Below are 23,303 nucleotides of genomic sequence, written 5' to 3'. Positions count from 1 at the left end.
TTTCGAATGTATCATATTCCCTTCCCTTCGATTCTTTTTATGCTCCCTCTTGAACCTTCAAGTTTACCAAACAAATGAAAAGGAAAATCTACAAGAGAGCATCTTAAACTATTATTTTGAATCACAAAATTATTCTTCCTTCTTTCTGCTTTGAAGTCTGGACAGTTAAGGATGGCACGCCGAGCGCTAGAAGGTATGTTCACTGCAAATTATGACTGTCTTTTTGTACAAACGTGTATTCTAAAGCGTTTAGAGGGCCAAGGAAAATCATAACGTCTTGTGTGATGATGTGAGTGCAGCGTGTCCTGTGAGATGTTCGGGGTGGCTATCTGTCTTTCCCATTTATTGAATTTAGTTACCTTTCAGAATTTGGAAGAGGAGACTTGAAAATTGCTATTGACATGTATAATTTGGGTGGAGGGAGAAGAGGAGAGGAAAAATGAACTAGCTTTTTTTAAAATAAAAATTTTGGTGATGTTATTGTAATTTCGAAGGGTTTTTTTCATGATAAATATCCCAATGAAATTTCTGTTGTAGGAGTGTCGTTTTCACTATAAATTGTCAAAAAGAAAAAAATGAAGTTGGCCTTGTATTCTATTGAATGCAGTGTCTCCTCCAGCACCTAATACGCTACATAGACAGAGCCCCTCATCAGAGAATTCTTCAGCCTTGTTGTTTGTCATTGGAGGGATGCTTGTGCTGGTAATATTGTTGATCCTTATCCTGGTCTTATGGAAATTTAACAAACCAGAAAAACTGAGGAAATCCCTGAAAAGAAATGGAAGTCTGACAGGTAATAGAACTGCTGAGTGTTTACCAGATTATGAAGTTAATTTAGAAGTTGTAATTTTTCATAATTTGCATCCAATTACAGCAACCAAGGATTTCTGGAGTGGTAGCCTCCAAACGACAAGCTATTTCGACTTTCAGACATTGAAGAAAGCAACTAAGAATTTTCATCCTGGTAATCTACTCGGAAGAGGTGGATTTGGGCCTGTCTATCGGGTACTGTTCGTAAACCGAAATGTCTCTTCTGGCAAGACATTGTTTGAGTTTGAAGTCTTGGAAGCCAAACTTTTAGATTCTGTTCTGTGAAGATTTTTATGATGCATTATCTTGTTCTATAGGGGAAGTTAAGTGACGGTAGATTGGTTGCAATCAAGAAATTGTCTCTTGATAAATCTCAGCAAGGAGAATCAGAATTCCTTTCAGAGGTGAAGCTGATTACTAGCATCCAACACAAGAACTTGGTTCGACTTCTTGGGTGTTGCTCAGATGGTCCGCAAAGGTTACTCGTGTATGAATACATGAAGAATAGGAGCTTGGACCTCATAGTACATGGTAACATGTCATCTTACATGTGAATTGTTTGTTAAGAAAAACTGAAAATAGACAGTAACATCGGATGAAACACAGTAATCGACAACAACTTTTTAAGCCTTTCAGTGAATTTTGACATGTTCTTTAATTCTCTTCGGCTGCAGGGAATGGTGATAAATTCCTGGATTGGGACACCAGATACCAAATAATATTAGGCATTGCTCGAGGATTGCAATATCTACATGAGGATTCACACCTAAGAATTGTACACAGAGATATAAAAGCAAGCAACATTCTTCTTGATGCGAAATTCCAGCCAAGGATTAGTGATTTTGGGCTGGCTAGGTTCTTCCCTGAAGATCAAGCTTATCTCAGCACTACATTTGCAGGAACTTTGTAAGTATGCTTCAAATATAGCAATCAATGAACACTCTTGGAACCATTGATCGTTACAAGATTTCACATTTAAGATTGCATTCGGTTCCGGCCTAATGCCTTGTAACTTCTCTCTATCTCTTGTTCAGAGGTTACACAGCTCCCGAGTATGCCATCAGAGGGGAGTTGTCTGAAAAGGCAGACATTTATAGCTTTGGAGTGCTTATGCTTGAAATTATTAGCTGCAGGAAAAACACAGATCTTAGGTTACCATCAGAAATGCAATATCTTCCTGAATATGTATGCCGTTGCCCTATCTGATCAACATTTTCCCTTCTTTTCTCAAAATTATAATAATTTTATCAAGACCCTTTTTACTGACATCAAGATTGTTTCTTCCCAGGCATGGAAATTATATGAGAGGTCAAGTGTGATTGATCTGGTAGATCCCAAATTGCGAGAAGATGGATTTATGGAGAAAGATGTCTTGCAAGTAATCAATGTAGCTTTCTTATGCCTTCAGCCTCTTGCTAACCTGAGGCCTCCAATGTCCAAAATTGTAGCTCTGTTAACATGCAAAGTTGAAATGGTCGGGACACCTATAAGGCCAGCATTCTTGGAAAGAAGGCGTAAAACGGAGGAAAAGCTATCATGGGATACCATGTCTGAGGTTTTTTCTTCTCCTTTGCATAGCGAGTCCCCTTCGTTGCCTCGACAACAAAATTAAGGATCAGAGCGATGCGAAGATCGATCATTAGACATGGCTCTTTTTATTGATTTCTGATGAAATCTTTTGCCCTTCTCTATTTCTTTTCACTGTATATCTGCTAAATTGGCTAGTTATGAAATTTGGTCAAGGTAGTCATAAGGAGTTCTGGATACACCAGTGGAGCTGGCATCTTACTTTGTTATTGAGTTTTTGTGAAGAACTTCACCTCATGTAAATAATGCAAGTTAAAAAAACCCTTAGTTTACATGTCAAGGTAAGAACATAGAGAATTAACGGTGCTGAGCAGGAGATTGGAATTATTTGGGCTCAAATCAGCCTGTGGACTGCCTGCATTTACAGTTTCTTGAGGGAAAGAAGTTATATACAAGAATTAGCTGTCTAAAAATTGGATTTACAATAGTGTGGACAAAGATGTTAACAGAATTGGTCAGAAGGAGCAGAAGAAAAGAAGGACAGGAAGAAAGTCAAAACAGATGCTCAAAATCTAACTCTTTGCAAGCTGGAATGTTATTGTTTCGAAGTGTAGTGTTCATTACTCAGAGCAGTGTTTAGGCCTGCAGTGTTTCTCAGTTGCCTAGCATTTAGCTAATATAGCTAGTGTAGGCCTAGTTTCATTATATATTTGTAAAGACTCTCAACACCTTGCACTTTCCATTTTGTCACTCCCTTTTGGAGTCTAGCTTTGCTCCCTTTTCATTTTCTGCTTAACAAATAAATCTACTGTTTTTTTTTTACTCTCTGAAGTGTATACATGTAGTCCAATTTTAATCCTCCCCAGAAAAGAAAATATTAATTTTCTTTCTCGATTCTCAAATTTATATCCTTACATTCTGGATTTCATCTAAATTGTTCTTTTATTTTTGTTAGGAAATATTATTATATAAAAAAACAATGGTTGAGGTCAGAATTTTAATATAAAAACCCAATGGAAAAATTCAAATTATTTAAAAATAGAATCGATACAGAAATGATAATATCCCAGTAGTTGGGATTGTCTTTGAAGTTTGACCTTTTCTTTTTCTCAGCCTCTTAGGACATTAAATTAGCAGTTGCTTTACAGACTTTGGGTTTTTCAACCTCTATGGGTCAATATAATCCACTCTTCACTTTCTCCCTGTAGTACTCTCAATTATCAGTTGATCTTGATTTGTGTCCTGACATTAAAACACAGCCTCGAGGGGGAAGCGAACAACAGAAGCATCACCATCATAACCAAATAATTCTCTCCTTCACTGTCTAAAAAAATATTGAAATGGATTGCACATGAAAAAACAAAAAGAGAGAAACTTTTAGAAAGTATTTTCCAGAAAACACCAGTCCCCGAGCCTGTGAATTTGTTCTCAATCTGCATGCACGAAACCCAATATGATCTCCATCAGCCCCCACTATTCTTACCCTCTTGGATTGGAATATCTTTTTGAGAGGGACGCAAGCTAAAATTAACCTAAAAAACAGCCCACAAGACAAAAGTGATAAAAAAAAATGAATTCTGTGGTAAAAAGTTAATTCTTGATTTAATGCTGGCTGGGACGTACTGCATGTAGCTGTAACAGTAAACACCATTAAATTCTCTCACTCCACAGGAAACTCAAAGGGAAATATATAAAAATAGTAGCATTTAAGTATGCTGATTGCTGACACGACTTTAATGCTATTTTCCCTAATCAGGAAACATATCTAATCAATACAGGTAACGAATCAAGACTGAAGAACTTCTTTTCCCTTAAGCCCCACCAAAAATCCTGTTCCTTTCTCTTGTCTAATTTTCATGTATACATATATTTGCCAAGATTTGGCCGTGTGTATGCTGATGCTCTTGACCTGATTTACACTTGCAAAATGGAAAAATAAATATTCAGAAATTGATATGGTTTCTTTCACCAATTAAGGTTCAAACCAATCCATAACTACGAAAATGGTTTTATGCATAAATCCCATTACCTACTTCTTTCTCGTGGGAAAACATTAAATGGTAAATAAGAATGATTAGTTTTATTGGTATTGAGTAATTAATAATTAATTAATTTAACTGGTAAAACATTTTATGTCACTGGAGGTAAAATTAAGCACATTAAGAAGGGGAATGACAATGTTGATATATACATTCGAAGGTTAAATGATATTATCATGCACTTAATCGAAGGAAGGAAGGAGAGAATAGAAGGCATATAATTATCTTCAATTAATAAAATTGGCTAAAAAATCTACTACTTTTACTTTTGTAGTTGTTGTTGTGAATAAGGTTTTGAACAAAGTATGGTCACAGATACTACATTGATCAACAAGCATGACAACCATTTACATAACTGAACTTTAGAGATTGAACTAAGCAGACTAAAAAAAAAATACAAAAGAAAAAAGAAAAGAAAGTGAGGCAAGATTTGTTCGATAAAATCTGTATTTAATTTCTACTCCAACAAATTGATCAGGCATGGAGAAAATACTTGAGGATTTTTGGACAGAAACTGAATCTTCACACCCTCTATTTCTACCTGTTGTGTAAAGGATTTGGACCTGTAGGAACAACTCTCATTTCATCCAAAGTAATGTTCTTGATCTTGCTGGAGTTAGAGAACAAGGTGTTGACAGCTTCAAGTGATGATGATGATGATGACATATTTGATGAACTTTTCTTCTTGTTGGAACCATCAACAGGAGATAGAAAAGTTGTTTTTGGCACTGCATCAGACCGGCCAATAGATCCAAAAATCAGAAGGGATAGTGCCATAACAAGAACAGCTAATACTCTCATTGCATTAACTCTTCTCTCAACCTCAGAGAAAGTTTTGGAACAAAACCTGAAAAGAACAAGGATTTTATACTTGAAAAGTGACCAAAAAGAGAGAAATGGAGAGGAGGCAAAAGGAATGGAAATAGTGTTGAGAGAAAGAGGTCATGAAAAGAATGACCGAGCTGCTGCTTATAGAGAGAGTGAGAGGTGATACAGAGACATTAACTATATATGGTACCTTGGATTTACAGGTAAAGAAAAGCTTTGACATATCAACATCTCTTTGATCTGAACCTTCACCGAACCTTATTAATTGCTTTCAATTCCATTGGAGCTAGGACATATTTGGGAAGTGTAAAATTCAAAAAAATAAAATTAAAGAAGAGAAATCTGTTCTTATAATTACGTACACCCAGCCCTCTCCGAAGTCCAAACCTGTCCACTGAGCTTGAAGATATCTCTATATCTAGTCCTTTCTCTCTCTTTTTTCCATGGAGCTTTTGCACGTGCTCTGATTGGCCATGCAAAGCTAAACGAAGAAAAGCTGACAATAAAAAAGAGAAAATATTAATGGATTGTTTTGACTAGACCATGCCTGTGGTTCTGTTTTCCTGGCAAGTCGATTTTCTGCTTGGATGGGTGGAGGTGCTTGATTGAATAAATGATGAAAACTAGCAAGCTAGCTAGCTAGCTTGGTTAGTGGGTTTTTAGTTAGATAGCCTGCTGCTAGCTAGTTTGCTTATGCTATGGCTGTAATAACGACAAGAACAGCTGAGACTTTATGACTCCCTGCCTTTTGCATTAAACACACTTCAGACCTTTTCTTTTCATCCATTCTTCTTCTTCAAAGGAAATTCGGATCCACACATTGGATTTATTATATTTTGGTTGATATTTAAAAAAAAATAGATAAGAAATCGTGTAGGATGATATTTTTTAAAAATATTAAAATTATGATGTATTAAATTAATTAGGGTTGATTTTTAAAGTTTATAACTTAGATCGTAATATTGTGATAGCTTTATGGAAAACCAATTAAGATAAATTATAAAAATAAATTTTTAATCAACCTATAATTTGAGGATAAATAAAAAATAAATATTAAATTAAAAAAGAATAAGAAAAAAATAATTTGGTTAACCTGTTAAATCAGATTAATCTTATAGAAAATAAATTAAAAAAATTATAAAACTCTATTTCCAATTAATCTAATGTTAAAAGATTAAATCGAAGATAAAAAATAACCAAGTTAAATTGAACAAACTTATTAAACTTGTCATGTAGGTCATAAAATCAGGATAATTTCATAAAAAATAAATAAAAAATTATTAAACTCTATTTCCAACCTATCAATGTTGAAGGATAAAATCATGAAAAAAATTAATTCATGAGATCGGGATAATTCCACATAAAAAATAAAAAAATTATGAAAGTTAATTCCTAAACAACCTATCATTGAAAAGAAAAATTACATAACAAAAAAAGAAAAGAAAAATTGAATTGTTGGAGTGAAATTGAACAAAAATACATATTCAATTATAAAGTTTTAAAAAATAAATCGAGTCAACTTAGATTAACTTATCAAACTCATGATTTAGATTACCTCAATCGAGATAACTTAATGAAAAAAATTACAAAGCTGATTTTTTTTTAAATATTTATTTAGAAAGGACTAGACAAATAAATAGAATTAACTTGAGTCAATTTGTCAAACTCATAATCTAAGTCATAAAATCAAGATAACTTAAGAAAAAGTAAATAAAAAATATTTATAAAGTTCAATTTTCAACTAACTCAATGTTAAATGATAAAATAAAATAAAAATTGATTAGAAAAGGCAATAAAAAAAAATCGATTCAAGTCCACTCAGATTAACTCATTAAATTTATAATTTAGATAATAAAATCATGATAAATTTATGAAAAAATTATGAAACACCGCTTCCAACAAAATTAATGTTGTAGGTCAAAATCAAGAAAAAAAATATAATTTTGTAAGATCAATATGTAACCCAATAAAAAAATTAAAAAATTTATAAAGTATAATTCTTAAAACAACTTTATATTAAAAATAAAATTAAAAAATATATTAAATTTAAAAAAATTAGGTTTTCAAAGAGTTATATTGAGAAAAAAAACTAAATTAAAAAATAAAAATTAAAAAAATACAATATATAGTGTTTGTGGCAATAATAATTTAGCCACGTTTCGTATTTTATTAATAAATTCTTGATAAGAATAAATCAAATGTTTGACATGTACCCTATCACGCTTAACTTAAAGAAATAATATGGGTTATTGAATTATGAGATTTATTAGTTGATTATCAAGTGAATTTAAATTAATTATTTTAATTAAAATAATATTATTAATTTTTATTAAAAATATTTGATTTGATCTAGATTTAAACCGGGTTTAATTAAAATCACTAATAACTTGAGGTCATCATAGTTTTCTTGGACCATATCTTTACTCTTGTTGCAGGAGTAAACATATTCCTATGGCTTCAATTGATCTCATCTCCCTACATTACAAGGAACTATGTATAATTGAAACTATAAACATATATTTGTTTTAAAGTAAAACCAATTTTTTTTTATTATTCTTATCATAATATAGGATTCGAAGCCCAAAACTTCCATTTAGATAGAGAAACTTAAGGTGAAAATTGAGAAATTATAAACATATATTTGTTTCATAAGAAATTATTTCTAATAATGTTGTTGGTGGTGATATTGAGAGATTAAAGAGAAAAATTAAAATGCTATAAAATCTTTTGATATAATTGACTAGAGCTTAGTTGTGTTTGATTTTAATGCATAATATGACTGGGTAAATTCATTTTAACCATCAAAAATCATATTTTTGAAAAATAAGATTTTCATAAACTTTATAATTAAATAGCTTAACTAAAATAACTTACTTTCAAGGAAATAAATTCATCAATTTATGCTTAAATCTAAAAAGTAATTGGTTTTTATTAAAATAATATTATTTTTATATTAAAAAAATTATTTGATATTAATCTGATTGAGCTTGGTTTGGTTAAATCAATTTTTTTAATTCAAATTAAAACCCGACTTAAATAAAATAAGATTATGAATTGCTTGGTCAAGGTCGAAAGAAATTAATTGTAGGAGAGAATAAGAGCATTTGGGCTAATTCCCAAACTACAAAATTCCCCAGCAAAGTTGCAAGCCCGAGGAGCTAGAGCCATCAGAAAACTCCCCAACCCCAGAGCAAAAATTCTCTTCTCAACTACAAATCCCTCCTGTTTATTCTTTTCTTTTTTGATCTTTCTCCTCTGTCAACAAGAAAACAGAACAGAAACAACAGAACATGTTCTCCAAATCCAGCAAAACAAAACCATGGCAAATTCCTCTTCTTTCAACAACCGCAACGCTGTAATAACCTCTGTATTCCTTGTCTCATTCCTTTTGACAGTTTTCCTCTTCAACAAACGAGCTCTTGAGCCCTCTCTCTCTTTCTACAGAGATTTCTTTCCACAAACAGCTACTGCCCCCCTCACTTCCTCCCCCAATTTCACCCTTCCTGACTCCGAACAACCAGTTGACTCAGCGACTCACCAACCCGTTTCTCGAAATGAGACTATTGAGTCCAAAACTGGTGATGATTCAACAAAAGTGGAGGTGTCTGCTGAAAATGAGAAAGACAACCCAGATGGGGATTTTGAGTCTGGTGGGGGTTCGAGTGATAACTCAACAAATGTGGAGGTTTCTAGTGAAAACGAGAAGGACCCAGATAGGAATTTGGAGTCTGGTGCGGATTTGAATGGTAATGATGATGATAAGTTGATGGAGAGTTTGAAAAGTTGTGATCTTTATATGGGTACTTGGGTGAAAGATGAAGAGTATCCGATTTATGAAGCTGGTTCTTGTCCTTATGTTGATGAGGCCTTTGATTGCCAAGGCAATGGAAGGAAAGATTCTGATTATCTTAAATGGCGTTGGAAGCCTTATGATTGTGATCTTCCAAGGTTTGTGCTTTTTTTTTCTTCTACTTATTCTGTTTGTAATAATTGTTTTTATAGTCTATTTAGGTGCACAATGTACTTGTATGTCAATGATTTAGGAGATATTGCAAAAATTTGGCCTTTGAGGCAATGTGATATTATTTATAGAAGTGGAGATCGCTGGTTGCTTTTGCAATCAATTCTTTCTTCTGCAATCTTGTGCCTTATTTGTCTTTCCATATGTTTCTCTCGTCTACTTACCAACCTCAGTGGCTTGCTGCAAGATTATTTTGCTATTTCCTCGGTTACTAAAACTTGTATATTGCTGCTGTAAGTAGTGAGTTTGTTGGTTTAATGCTTAATAATTCTAGTATGTGTGTAGTAGAACTTCAGTCCCCCGGTGCTTATTTTCTCTCCTCTTCTTTTTTATGGACATTTTTGGTGGTGTAAGTGAAATTTTATATGCTAGAGCACCTTCTTCTGCGTTGGTTTTACAATTTATCATGTTTTCCCATCATTCAAGCAGAAGTTTACCAAGGTTCTTAAAACTACTCGTTCCTTTAAATTCATTAATATAAGAATGAAATTGGAGTCCAAGTCCTTGGAAATGAGGTAGGATAATACTTAATTATGATGGAAGCATAATGGTTATAGATAATGATGTCTGTCTTCAGTTAATCTGTATGTGTAAATATATGCATGTGTGTGTTTATTCACTTATTTAACTTGGACTATTCATTGCCACTAATAAATCCTAGCTTCTCCTCTGTGTGACACTTTTTTCCAGACTATTTAAGCAAAAGTGATTTTGGCCACATTGGATACATACGAACTACATTATGCTGAGCCTCATTATTTTCAATAATGTTACATATTTATCAGAAATGCAGTTCTTTTTCTGCATTCGCATTTCACTCGTAGGTTTAATGCAACAGACTTCTTGACAAGATTGAGAGGGAAGAGGCTTATGCTAGTTGGAGACTCCGTGAATCGAAATCAGTTTGAATCGATGCTATGTCTTCTCCGTGAAGGCCTGCCTGATAAGAGCAAAATGTTTGAGATCCATGGCAACAAGATAACGAAGGGAAGAGGCTACTATGTTTTCAAATTTGTGGTAATCATATATTTTTATATAATTATACTGCTTCAATAGTTTCTTTATGCTGCTTCTGTTGTTTACTCCTCTATCGAGAGCAGAATATAGCATTAACCAATGTTATAGTAGTTAAATTGAGCAAAGATAGAGGGTCAGAAAAAGGCCAGCAACATTCCAAAAATTTAGTTGATGCATTCTTTCTTGAGCACATACTTCTTACAGATATGAATGGTGATATGTGTGCATGGCTGCAATGATACCTTGTCCTTGTTGGGAATCATCCATTTCTTCTAGAAAACTCTTTGAAATTTTGCATATATTTTAATATAAAACTGCTGTACCTGCATAAAAAATTTCTTTATAAATTATTTTCTCATTTGTTTCTCGTTCAAAAAATTTATTGGTTTCATAACTGGGTTTTGTCATTTACACATAAATTCTCTCTCATTGGAATCCACAAGATTCCGTCTGGATATACAACAATCTATTCATAAAAACATAATTTGTAAATACAGCATGTCATCATTGTTTATTCTTCCCCCAAAAAAAAAAACAGGTTGATGATGTTAATAGGTGCTTGGGCAGGATTATGAGTGTACTGTGGAATTTGTGAGGTCACATTTCCTTGTGAAAGAAGGGGTGCGCATAAATGCACAAGGAAGCTCAAATCCAACTTTATCTATAGATGTAATTGACAAGACAGCTGGCCGATGGAAGAGGGCTGACATTCTGGTTTTTAATACTGGGCACTGGTGGACACATGGAAAGACAGCTCGAGGGTATGTTTGGATTGTTGTCATTATATTTTGAATTGTGATACCACTTGGATTTGTTATATCATTAAAACATGATAGTATTTTTCCATGTTTATATTATTTCCCTCTGCTCTGTTTGGTCCAGTAGTTAGGTTGAATGGCAATGGCAATCCTCCCACTCCCATGATCCCTCTCATTGATGTGGAATGAGATTTTTCTTTCTTAACAAATATGTGTGTGGGGTTTAACTCTGGACTATTGGGACATCACCAAGTGGCTTTATTAATTAGGTTAAATGGCACCCACTCTGCTATTTCTAGTTTGAGAGCGACTCTGGTCCTCTTTTTTTCTTTTGGTGTTAGTAGAAAAAAACCAACGAAATTAGTATTGAACAAAAAGAAAAGGTGAGATTTGTGTAGGAATCGCTTTTTACCTATTTTTGAGACCAGAAATTAGTCCCTTCTGGTAACAATTCTATGCCCTGCATATTGCAGGAAAGTTCGCTTGTATGAACCTTAGCTTGTATCCAGATTATTTAGTTTAATTGATTTATAAATATCTAAGCGTGTGTTTTAACTATGAAACCATAATGGTACAAGTCCCATTCAGTAAAGTATGTCCTTGCAGGTTGTGTCTATCACGTGTTTGCTCTCTCTTAATTATTTGTGTGTGTGTGTGTGTGTCTAGAACTTGCAATAAGAAGGTTACAGATATTGCTTAATTGTGCAGGAAAAATTACTATAAAGAAGGTGACTATCTCTATCCAAAGTTTGATGCAGTTGAAGCTTACAGAAGGGCTCTGAAGACCTGGGCAAAATGGATTGACCAAAATGTGGATCCGAAAAAGCAGTTAGTGTTCTATCGTGGATACTCCTCAGCCCATTTCAGGTACATTTTTGCTTCAGTTTTTTTCCAACTGGTCTTTCATCCCTAGACCTTGTTTATGTTATAAACAGGATAGAGGAGAGAGTATATTTTACTCAATTTTCCTTTTTCTTTGGCATTAAGAAATGTGGAAAACTCCTTTAGTTAATATTGGAGCCTGTTAATTAGTAGTCACAGCATAGATCGTCTCCGTCACTCTTTCTATATTCAGAACTTTTCTTGAAGAAAGCAACTGTTTTGTTGAAGCAGTTATGAATACTCAATTATTTATTTCTTTCAACATTATTTCCAACTAGCAGAGGTGGGGACTGGGATTCAGGAGGGACATGCAATGGGGAGACTGAACCAGTTTTAAGTGGGGCAATTCTCAACAACTATCCTGTCAAAATGAAGATAGTAGAGGAGGTAATCCAGGAAATGAAGAATCCAGTTACACTGCTAAATGTGACAAGGTTGACCAATTTTCGAAAGGATGGACATCCATCAATCTTTGGCAAGAACGCAACTGCAGGGATAAAGGTTTCAACAAGGCGCCAAGACTGCAGCCATTGGTGTGTTCCAGGCGTCCCTGATGCATGGAATGAGCTGATATATGCAACTTTGCTTCAACAAACAGTTTCCAGGAGTTGAAACAGCAATCTTCGCTTCCCATTTTCAACAGGGAAATTTTTTTTTAGTTTTACTTTGACTAGGTACGGAGAATTCCAAGTTCTGTGTTGTACAAGACTTGCAATGTGAATTCTGGATGTGCAAGTCATGGAAAAATACTTTTTCTTACAGCCATTTATTGGTGCATGATATATACATGCATATGTATAAACATATATGCATATGTGAAAGGTTTACTGATGATTGGAGAAGTTTGACTACCTCTGGTCTTGCCTCTTCAACACTTGAGGTTGCTTCTGTGATGGGCCTTTTTTCGAGAAGGTTTCCACGAAATAATGCCTTAGATTAAAGCAGTTGCCACCAGACTCCGCTTCTCGGCCTGGACCATGAAACATGGGTCCATCACATTGTAGTTTCAGCTGCTTGGTCAATCTGCCTTTTTATTTTTTGGGTATAATATTTCTTTTTCTGCCCGCAAGAAAAGTCAACCAGGTAACAACAAGAATGGTTGCTGTCATTTTGGGTTAAGATCTGGACTTAGTTTTATCCAATGATCTTCACTACCTAAATAGCAAAACAAGTGAACAGTATGAAAAGCTTCCAAGAAACGTAGACATGCTGCGTATTTTTCTAACAAGAGAAATTTGACTTGTTTTATGCTTGTAAATAATAAACATGTTATAATTCCAATATTCTTGTTTTTGACGTTCTTGTTTATATATATATAAAATTAGACCTGTAAAATTATCTATCAAAATTTAAGTCTGATTCAATAATAAAGTAAAAATTTATGATTAATTTATACAAATTGTTAGCTTGATGTTAACAATTTTTTTTTAGTCTTAATTATGTTTTGCTTGTCCATAAATAAATCTGTTTAGACTTTTTGCATGATCAATGGCAGATCCATAACTTACTTTACAGAACCATCAGACTCGTTTGAACCGTCTGCACCAAAACCTTTATGCTAGCATGGAGGAGAGTTCATTAAGTTCTTCTAGAGATACTAAGCCGATGTGGAGGGTGCATATGTAAGATCCTTCGGAAAGAGGATTTAATCTTGATTGATATGCAAGTTGGTTTGAAAATACCCTTTATTGTTTAAAAAATTAAATCTGGTCCCTCAATTAACTTAATTTTACGACTTAGCCTCTGTAGTTCTACATCAAGTTGCTTTGATGGAAGATTAATGGAAGTTATAATCATGGTAGGCGTCATGGTGCCAACCTTATTAATGATGCAGCAACTTATTACTCAATCTTTATTATGATAAAGAAAAATTAGATGCTGAAGTCGAACTTCATAATTATGGGAGTGAATTTCTTTGTCTTATATAATTAATCGTTTATATTATTTTTTCGTGTAATTAATTAAATGCTTATCGAAATAGGCTTGCCGAATCCATGCATATTCGAATAATATATATATAAATAATTTAGAATGTTGATGGGTTCTAGAAATAATCAAGTGGTTTAGAAAGAATAATTATGTATTATATAATTATTTAATTTATTAATTTTAACAATTTATTTTATTTTTTAATCAAAATGGCTAAAATTTTAATTAGAGGAAGTATTAAATAGTAAATCTTGAATTAAGTTTTTTTATGTAATAACTTTATTTAACAGTATTCTGTGTTGTTTTTGCTTGTTATTATTTGTTAGTTATTTTTATCTATACACTTTACCATTTAAAAAAACAAACCCCTTTTAAATTCCTCAATTGATAGGAAGTACAATATTATTGGAGTTTGGTTTCATTTACTTAATTAGCCTGCTCTAGAGGTTGTTAAACTAGATTACAAGGAAATTAAAGAAACTAAACCTACCATGGCTTGATAATTATAACTGAATTAAATCATATAAATTCCACTACATTCCAAGGGTTTCAAGAAGCTATCAGCAAATAATTTGGACAAGGCATGTGCTCCTAATAATTTGGACCAGTTAATTATACGGTTGAGATTATTTACTAATTAATTAGAAGCATCATTTATTAATAATGTCACCCCCTTGAAACTTGGATTGTAGGGGACCTTCGTCTATATATGATACCTAAGGAATGAATACAACTTAGCTCATTTTGGTGGATTACTTCGGCACTCATGACCTAAAGGTGGGTGGGGCTTAAGACACTGGGGCAGTGCACCTTCCATTAGGCACACCATATTAAATTTTCTGGTATGGATTAAGCACTCATTCGTGTCACTCATGTCAATGAACAATTTTTTATTTTTTTTCATTTTCTTTTTGTTGGCAATAGTATTGGATCTTGAACAATATTATAAGAACTTTCTTCTTCTTCTTCTTTTCCTTTTTTTTTTTTTTGTTTTTTGTTTTAGTTTGAACAATAATTGTTTTTAGCGCAGACAATGATGTAATCAATTGGGTTAAAGGCAGTATTATTATTAATTTTCTTGTCTAAACACAAGGCCTAATAAGCTTGGACTATATACGAGGGATGATCCTGTTCTTAGACTTAAACCTCCAAATAAGATTCCCAGATTTAACTTGATCCTTCAAGCATCCACTTAGATTAAGGAAGATTTAATTTATTCAGCATTACATGTAAGGAATAGTTAAGAATTTATACGAAGATACCCTCTTGGAATTGACATGGGAGTTGTTAGTAATTGTCAATGATCTGTTTTTTTTTTTTTTTTTTTTTCCAGTTACCTTGCCTTCTTAACCAACCAGTGTTAATTAATTATGAAAGAAGGAATAGCTAGTCTTGTTGAGAGAATTGTTTTCACTCGTACACTCCTTTATTTCAATAGTTAGTCTTATTTATGAAAAATATATATTTTTATTTTTCATGAAAAACACTTTTTTTTTAAAAAAAAAGTCATTTTTCATTTTTGAAATGCGTTTTTCTGTAAAATAAATTAATTTTCATTAATGATTTTTGTATAAAGACAATAAGATAAGAAAATTGCAATGTTTGTGAATAAAATGATTATTATAGTATAAGAATTGATAATTAGTAATAATGTTACTGATTACGATGTGATAATGATAAAATAATTGTTATTTTAGTAATAAAATCGTGATTGATGACGGTAATGCGGAGATGGTAATCAATATTAGTGGTAGAAAATTATGTTGAGATTATAATAAAATAATAATTATATTAAAAATATTAAAAATAAAATAGTGATCGTAGTGGCTGTAATAGTAGAGTGAAGATGAACGGTGGTTATATGGTGAGTGTCATGGTGGTATTGATACATATAATAAGTTAATATTGCTAAGAAGAATTTTCTCTCTTTTCTTGATATTAAAATATGTTTTTTTTTTCTAAATAGATACTATTCAACAGTTGACTGAAATATACTTTTTATTAATGCATTTTTCAGTATTTATTTTAATTAAAAAATAAAAAATAGTTTTCATACAAATATTTCCGCAAAAGAAACATAATCTAAATATTTTAATTGATTTTTTTGCAGTTTCATTGCGAAACTACTAAAATAATTGGTTGTTCTATCGATGTTTTTCCAATTTAATATTTTGACTTGCAAATCCTTCAACACTTTAGAATTCCATCCTTTCCCTTTCGACATATGGTGACAGCCTTGACTTACCTCCTCCTCCTCCACCACCACCACCACCTCCTCCTCCTCCTCCTCCTTCTTTTATTTATATATGCAGGGGATTCAAGGAAAGACAACTTTGACTGTATCTATTTCATTTCATTGCCAATTAATATTATGGAACAAGAAAAATTGATTTTGAGTTTTATGCGATTGCTTGATAAGAAAAGTATTCATAAAAACAAGAAAAATCAAGGTCAATAATCATTCAAACCCCACCATGGCATTAACGATCATGATTGTCCTAAGCTTTGTATGCCTCATACCGCTTCAAACACCTCTTGTAGATTTTCAAATAACTTTATTATATACCCTTTTTTTTTAAGGTTTTTAATTAACTATCAGAATATCTTCAAATTGTTTTTTTGCTTTTAAGTTTAAGTTTAAACAGATTTTTTCTACCGTAATCCATTTATTTATTACAATTTTTTTAACATCTCCTTTTATTATTAACAACAACATAATATATAATAATTATATGATATGGGTTGGATTTTAAATTTAATTAAATAAAAATTGATCAAGTTAAATCTAGTTGATTTTGTTAAAACCTGACTTGATTTTTTTAATTTTTTTAATTTTTTAAATAATATTATTTTTAAAAACACCTGAGTCTACCTAATTAATCTCTAATCTATGAACTGAATGATGCACCAAGATCGAATTTAATAACTGTTTATATAAATATAATAGGTACTTTTCAACGTTTGCAAGAGAGAGAGAAGAAAATATAAGAAACCAATTTGGTCAAAATCAAGCCGTGTAGAAGGATGTTGATCAATTTAATTCCCACAGAATTCCACGAACAAATTGTTCTGTTATTCTACCGCAAGCTCTCTTTTCTAATCAGGAGAAGACTTGGGGCACACCCTGCCCCCTTCAACCATTCCACACTTCAAATTATTTGGCATTTTAATTCTGACTAATTAATAGCTGATTTACACCAAGTAGTGTTGATAACAATTTCTCATCTATATATAATAAACCTACTAAAATCATTAATTTTCTACCGCCATTAATTATAGCCGCTTTGCAATTAATTAAAATTGCTGACTAGCTCTTATGGACCATGTCAAAAACCGCTACATTTTTGTGGTTAGTCGTGATACTTTCCTTTACATGAAGAACAACACATTGTAATTGTGGCTTCCTTGGCAAGCTGAGTGTATAATGGTGATGATCGTCCCATTTTCTGTGACCTTAACTGCTGCAATTCTTTCTTCAGTCTTCTATTCTCATTGCTTAAGCTTTCACAACATTTTTTCAAGAACTCACAGTCTACCTCTGTTTGCTTCAGCTTGGTCCTGCATGTTATTGTTTTGTTGTCATTATTGGGAGTAGTTTTAACTATGGAAAAGAAACTGAAAACCCAGAAGAAACCGACAGACAAAAAAACAGAGATATCGTGGAATTTAATGTGCAAACTGAGTTATACCTTGCTCTCCTGTTCTGAAACCAAACTTCAACTTGTCTTGGCTTCAAATTCAATTGCTCGGCGAGTGAATGCTTTTGAGCCTGCATGCACGTAGTGAATATTTCATCAAGTCACTGGATAAATAAATTAAATAACAAGAGTTAATTAAACAAAAGGACAAACAATAAACAAAGCAAATATTACAGGCATCCTAATTTGAAGTTTTTGATATCTGGATCAAGGATTTATAAAAAGTTCATGCGTGAAGAAATTTGTAATTTTAAAAATTAAAGTTTCCAAACCAATATATTTATTAATCATAAGTACTTACAATAATGAAACCTTAAAAAAAAAACATATATTATTTTAATTTTCTGATATCTTATCAAGATCAAGAGATGGAAAATTTGTGTTGCTTTTAGCAGGATAGCCAGAAGTAACTGCTCAAGGACGAGGAAATAAACGAAAGAGACAAGAAGAGCTGGTCAAAAGGGTACCGGATTAAGAGTGGTATGCCTTCTGAAGCTCTCCTCGAGCAAGCTGGATTGCTCTTTTGTAAGCCTGAGTTTCTTTCTGCCAGAACCATCGATGTTACTATCAATGGAATCATCACGTCTCTTAATTCCATATTCTTCATCTTCTTCAGACTTGAAACATATCCCCTCCGCCTTGTCATGATGATCCATGTCCATGGCATCGTTTTTCGGGCACAGTGTAAATGAGAGGTCTAAACGTACCACGGGCTTCTCCTTCTTTTTCTGTGGCCATGGCTCATGGTTTTCACCACCTAGTCCAAGCCCGAGTCTTGTGTCACAGTATCCTTCTGCTTCCATGTCCAGTGAGAGAGATGAGAGGACAGAAGAGAAAGAGATGATGAATATAATTGGCAAATGGAAAGAAGGGGTTAGGAGGTGACTTTATACAAGATTGAATTGGATGTTATTTAGGAATATATAAATGATTTTAAATATATTTTGTTGATTAATTAGTGCACTAATGACAACTAAAATTGAGTAATAGAGTATCAATATAAATATATTTGATGAAAGGGGATTAATGGCGTGCGTTAGAGCTATGACCCCTTTTAGGGAAACCAAAACTCCCTCAAAGCCATATCATGTTTGACTTTGCGATTTCCACGGGATTTTAATTAATAATTAATTACTTCTAGACTTGATTCATTTTTAGTCTATTGCCCACTAGACCTTAAATTTCCAAACACTTTCCCTATTTAAGAAAACAAAAGAATTCTTTGTTTTGAATTTGGAGTCAATTTGTCTATGCATGTGCAAACAACTAATCATATGTTCATATGATGATGCCCAGCAGTGTTCTTTAGAATCAAGTTGATAATTACATATAGATATCGTTGCAGTACAAATGAAAGTTGTAAAATCCAATCATGATTTGATTTTGATATATACGAGTAAAAACCCGTATTATTAGTTATATTCTATACTTTTGTAATAAAATAGTAATTAAAAAACATAAGATATTTCATCCTCGATGTTATTTATTCGAGGAATAAGTCTATAAAAACATTAATGTAAGTAAAAAAAAAATCTTATAGCACATACAAATATTTAATATGATAATTCTCATCACATATATATGGGAAGTAAATCAGTTATATGATACCACTCATTGATTTCTATATATGCACAACCTTTTGTATATATTTGCGTATACTTTTCCTTACAAACACACTCTTTATAGAATATTATTTTTATAAATATATCAACAAAAATAAATAAATTTTAAAAAAGTTTCTGGCAAGATCAAACATCAGCGCACCTGCTTTAAATATATTGAAGATGCTTTTGCAGTAAAGAGTATATCTGGCTAGAGGAGACGTAACAAGTTAAGTTAATTATATTTCCTTTTCAATAAATTCCAATAAAAAAATTCCTATACAACCTGTTTAGATCTACCACTGGTCACCATTTAGTAAATTAATGTGTGCGATTAAATCATTTTTCTTTACTATATATTTTTCACTTCATATCTTACCTACTACGAACCTCACCAATTTATGTTTATTTTACCGAGTTGGGTGAGCTATGTTTAGCTATCTGGATCCCTACAAGGATACCACAAGAGTAGAGAGGGCATAATTTTCTTGAGAGACATAGTATTTGGTTAGAGCACTGTTACGAGAAAGAAAAACAGAAGGATATGGAGATAATTATTATAAACAGGGGATGTTTTCATGTTTTTTTTCACAAAAATATACTTAACCAAGAATATTTTAAAGTCCTGGTGGAAGTCCACATTATTGTGGGTATTTATGATCCAAAATACATTTGTATAATAGCTTCATGTTTCTGGTTTTCCTTTAAATTACACAAGGTCAAGCTGCAAGAGCCTTTTTATAATTATTTACAGCACCAAAGTTTGAGAAACCAGGATTCCATCCAAAAAAAACACAGGTGCTAGCAATTTGAGAGCACAAAACGACACTGGAGTGTATCCTAGATCCTACGCACGATGTCTTAAGAGTTAAGCCTTGAAAGGATTTTTGTTAAACGAGGCCTAATTCCCCGTCTCAAGGGGAGTTGAACACGGGCCTCTTAGTTTTATTAAGAAAAAAGGTCATTATCACTAGGTTAATATAGTCACGAGGCTAAATTCTGTAGGTGAATTGTATTTTTTTTAATTAATCTCTCAATTAATAAAGGTGGTTGTGTGTGTAAGATAAATCCATCATGAGGTATTGTCTTACTTATTTTTAGTAAGTTTTATTTTTTAAATTTTTAGTGAGAGAGATGCCCCTTGTGCTATATAAGCAATCAAAACTCTCATTTCATAATCGATATAAAATAATGATCTAATCAAAACTTTATAGATAATAAGCTTAGATAAAATACATGACTCATTTTTATAAATAACGTTAACTAATAAAGTATCCTATCATAAGATATTGTTCCATATTATTTCCAATAAAATTTATCCTTTAAAAAGCATCTTACAATAAAAAAAATATTCTTAATATCATATAAACAATAAAGCCCTATTCTTCTAACTAATACGTGAGGATAATAGCCTCATCAGTTATAAATTTTAAGAACACATATAGTTTGATTAATAATCAAGGGTGATATAAATTTCTTCAAAACACTATTGCAAAATAAATGAATAAATAAATAATTTCCATCTACACAGTCAATGCAATTGAACTGTTGAATTGACCAGTAATTATGCCCATTAAACGTAATTTACCCAATATTATGATAGGGTTGAAAGAATCCACTAGAAACGGCATAATTAATAATTTCGAAATGAATGGATCTTACTAAACTGCTCACTTGTAATATTGATTTTTTACTCTAAATTCTTCATATTTATTAAACTAGCTTAACTCCGTGGGTTCTTTCACCTTGGAAATCTTGAATCAAACTGGATTTTTTTTATTAAATTAAGATATTAATAAAACTAAATTTCAACCAAATATAAATTTAATAATAAAAAAAATATTATTTTAATATTTATTTAAAAATGCAATGCAAACTGTATCTTTAAAATTTTTTATTTTTTTATTCAAAATAAGTTTTTTATATTTTTAAATTATTTTAATATATTAATATTAAAAATTATTTTTTAAAATAAAAAATATTATTTTAATATATTTTTAAATAAAAAACATTTTAAACCATAATCATAATACCTACTATCATCCTATGAAAACCTATATAAATATGCTCTCATTGCCCGAACCAGCTACTGGGACTGACATCTAGCAGAAGCCCAGTTCATCCACAAGAATTGAGAATGATTGAAATAAAAAGTCTCAATTAGACGAGATATGATTAAAAAAAATAACACAGCAAATTATTTTTTTAATTTTTGTCTCGTATTTTCCATCTTATTTATTCTTCTACTTTGCTATGAATATTTATGATTACGTTGTAGACATAGATCCAGCCCACTAAAACTCTATAAAAATAATTCAAAGCACTAACTCTTTTATTTGATTATAAAAGAGAGGTTTACATTCAATACCTTTTCGGAGAAGAAAAATATTTCAGTCGTTTTCGTGTTACAACTGATTGGTGTATTACTCATAATTTAATTCGAAATGGGAAAAGGTAGGGTGGTAATGAAGGAGATTTAATTTGCTATATTCTTTTAACTTCTAAGTCCGAACCTTAATTTAAACACTTAAAATTAATTATTCTTTATAATTCACTAGGATATCCATGCGCATTTATAATGTGCGCACCACGGTATTCATGTGCATTTTTAAAACTATTTAGACAAAGAATTTAATTTTAATTGATATGCAAACTAGTTCTTAGAAATACTCAATAATAAAATTTGAAGTTAAAATTCTTGTATGGTATTAACTCTATTTAATATAATTTTGTGTTGTTTGTATTTGTTATTTTTCTTTTATTATTTTTGTTAGTATTAGAGTTCAATCATTTCTAATAGTTAGTTGTGTACGGTTGAATATCATGGTAGGAAGAGATTACCAAATAAAACATGCTCATGTAGAAAAGGATGATAAAATTATCTCTTGAAAAAAAGATGCTTAGAAACTAGTAATAAAAAATATTCAAAGACAAATTATAAAATTAATCTAGACATTATTAATGATAAAGCTCCATAAACAAGTTGAAGAATTATCTTATCAATTAATTGAGATGAATAAAAATAATTAAAGGATCAAGTGGAGAGTTATCACAAATCTATGGTAATCTTCAAAAACTTGTTTCAAAGGGGAAAACAGAGGAAACAACTTATTAATTGGTATAAGTGTCAGGGAGATTATAATGATTTGATTTATAATGAGGTAGGTATAAACTGATATTTTTTTTATTAATTTATTATATTTATTTTGATGATAATTTATTGATAATGATAACAACAATAATGACAATAATAACAAGATGATGTAATTAATAGTATTCTTATTGATAAATTAGAGGTTAAGTGCAAAAAAAATAATATAAAATGTACATAATAATAATAATAAAAATTTAATTTAAGTTATGTTGATCTGATTACAAGTTTACTATTAAAGCAAATATAAATTTATTACTTTATAAGATCTAACATAAAAAACTAAAATTAATATCTAAAATTATTATAACATTAAGTGAAAACAAAAAAGAGGTTTGAGAGCTTTAACTAAATATCTATAAGATCAAGATAACAGTAATTTAAATATAAAGACAAGTATTGTAACTGGTAGAGAGATTGAAGCGAGAATTTTTTTTTAAAAAAGTTGTTTTTTCTTAGTTAGTTTTATTTTTTTTTATATTTAGTTTATGAAATCAAATATATTATGCTTAATAATTCTATATTACTTTTTCTTGCTGTTTTTCTTCTGGTGTTGTGTACATCTATGAGAGGCCATGCTGCTTCGGCAATTCTACGTGAGTTTTGAAACATGAGATGATATAAATCTACTGATAGAATGATTGAAATTGAGAATCACAAAATAGATATAATTAAAATTGCCAACGTTTTATTAAATGTTCTCCCAGCCAGTTCTTAATCTTGCCAAACCTTAAATGCGACGAGAAATATTCTATCAGTAGATTGGTTTTAAGAACAATCATAGCTGCATTGACACAATAAAGTAAAACCTAAACTATCACAAAACCCTTTACTTAGAGGACCTTGCTGAGCACATTTTGCAGCACAACACGCATCATTGCACTGCGCTGAACAACGACCCAGACAAACGTTGCACCTCTTCTCCGTCCCACATTCATAGAAGCAAACACAACGATCACCCTGACAAGCTCCCTTGCCACCTTTAGGATATTTCGAAGCACATATATCACCGCACGACGGAGCGCAAACCCCTATATCCCTG

General features: G+C 31.7%; 4 protein-coding genes across 4 annotated transcripts; 2 read left to right on the top strand and 2 right to left on the bottom strand.

The window, feature by feature from the left end:
- The first annotated feature begins 171 nt into the window (after window positions 1-171).
- On the top strand, window positions 172-2,422 carry LOC105121312 (probable LRR receptor-like serine/threonine-protein kinase At1g56140). Its single transcript, XM_011019906.1, has 7 exons — window positions 172-193; window positions 608-793; window positions 875-1,005; window positions 1,128-1,341; window positions 1,485-1,716; window positions 1,845-1,995; window positions 2,099-2,422. Exons 1-7 carry the CDS (start codon window positions 172-174, stop codon window positions 2,420-2,422), a joined length of 1,260 nt encoding a protein of 419 aa, XP_011018208.1.
- Window positions 2,423-4,136: 1,714 nt separating this feature from the next.
- On the bottom strand, window positions 4,137-5,512 carry LOC105120983 (CLAVATA3/ESR (CLE)-related protein 19). Its single transcript, XM_011019437.1, has 2 exons — window positions 4,918-5,512; window positions 4,137-4,246 (listed from the first exon to the last, which is right to left on the bottom strand). The coding sequence occupies exons 1-2, from the start codon at window positions 5,175-5,177 to the stop codon at window positions 4,192-4,194; spliced, it is 315 nt and encodes a 104-aa protein (XP_011017739.1). The 5' UTR covers window positions 5,178-5,512; the 3' UTR covers window positions 4,137-4,191.
- A 2,799-nt stretch (window positions 5,513-8,311) lies between these two features.
- Window positions 8,312-12,733, top strand: LOC105120982 (protein trichome birefringence-like 5). Its single transcript, XM_011019435.1, is given in 6 exon segments — window positions 8,312-9,152; window positions 10,050-10,242; window positions 10,810-11,003; window positions 11,709-11,867; window positions 12,164-12,466; window positions 12,468-12,733. Coding segments are annotated over 6 exon segments (1,563 nt in total). The 5' UTR covers window positions 8,312-8,523; the 3' UTR covers window positions 12,553-12,733.
- Window positions 12,734-16,959: 4,226 nt separating this feature from the next.
- Window positions 16,960-18,387, bottom strand: LOC105120981 (homeobox-leucine zipper protein HAT22-like). Its single transcript, XM_011019434.1, has 3 exons — window positions 17,977-18,387; window positions 17,501-17,580; window positions 16,960-17,369 (listed from the first exon to the last, which is right to left on the bottom strand). The coding sequence occupies exons 1-3, from the start codon at window positions 18,310-18,312 to the stop codon at window positions 17,162-17,164; spliced, it is 624 nt and encodes a 207-aa protein (XP_011017736.1). The 5' UTR covers window positions 18,313-18,387; the 3' UTR covers window positions 16,960-17,161.
- Between the last annotated feature and the right edge of the window lie 4,916 nt (window positions 18,388-23,303).

Source organism: Populus euphratica, unplaced genomic scaffold, assembly GCF_000495115.2.
Source record: "Populus euphratica unplaced genomic scaffold, PopEup_1.0 scaffold31.1, whole genome shotgun sequence".
Taxonomy (NCBI): Eukaryota; Viridiplantae; Streptophyta; class Magnoliopsida; order Malpighiales; family Salicaceae; genus Populus; species Populus euphratica.
The sequence above is the reverse complement of the archived record's forward strand: the minus strand, read 5'-3'. Positions and strand labels throughout refer to the sequence as shown.

Bases quoted from the DNA above. Each gene is read 5' to 3' on its own strand.
- LOC105121312 (XM_011019906.1), top strand. From the start codon at position 172: ATGGCACGCCGAGCGCTAGAAG. The intron at 194-607 runs GTATGTTCACTG...TATTGAATGCAG, and splicing joins GGCACGCCGAGCGCTAGAAG to TGTCTCCTCCAGCACCTAAT. The intron at 794-874 runs GTAATAGAACTG...ATCCAATTACAG, and splicing joins AAGAAATGGAAGTCTGACAG to CAACCAAGGATTTCTGGAGT.
- LOC105120983 (XM_011019437.1), bottom strand. From the start codon at position 5,177: ATGAGAGTATTAGCTGTTCTTGTTATGGCACTATCCCTTCTGATTTTT. The intron at 4,247-4,917 runs GTAGAAATAGAG...AGTGTAAATCAG, and splicing joins CCAAATCCTTTACACAACAG to GTCAAGAGCATCAGCATACA.
- LOC105120981 (XM_011019434.1), bottom strand. From the start codon at position 18,312: ATGGAAGCAGAAGGATACTGTGACACAAGACTCGGGCTTGGACTAGGT. The intron at 17,581-17,976 runs GTACCCTTTTGA...ACGTGCATGCAG, and splicing joins GGCATACCACTCTTAATCCG to GCTCAAAAGCATTCACTCGC. The intron at 17,370-17,500 runs GTATAACTCAGT...AATAACATGCAG, and splicing joins TTTCAGAACAGGAGAGCAAG to GACCAAGCTGAAGCAAACAG.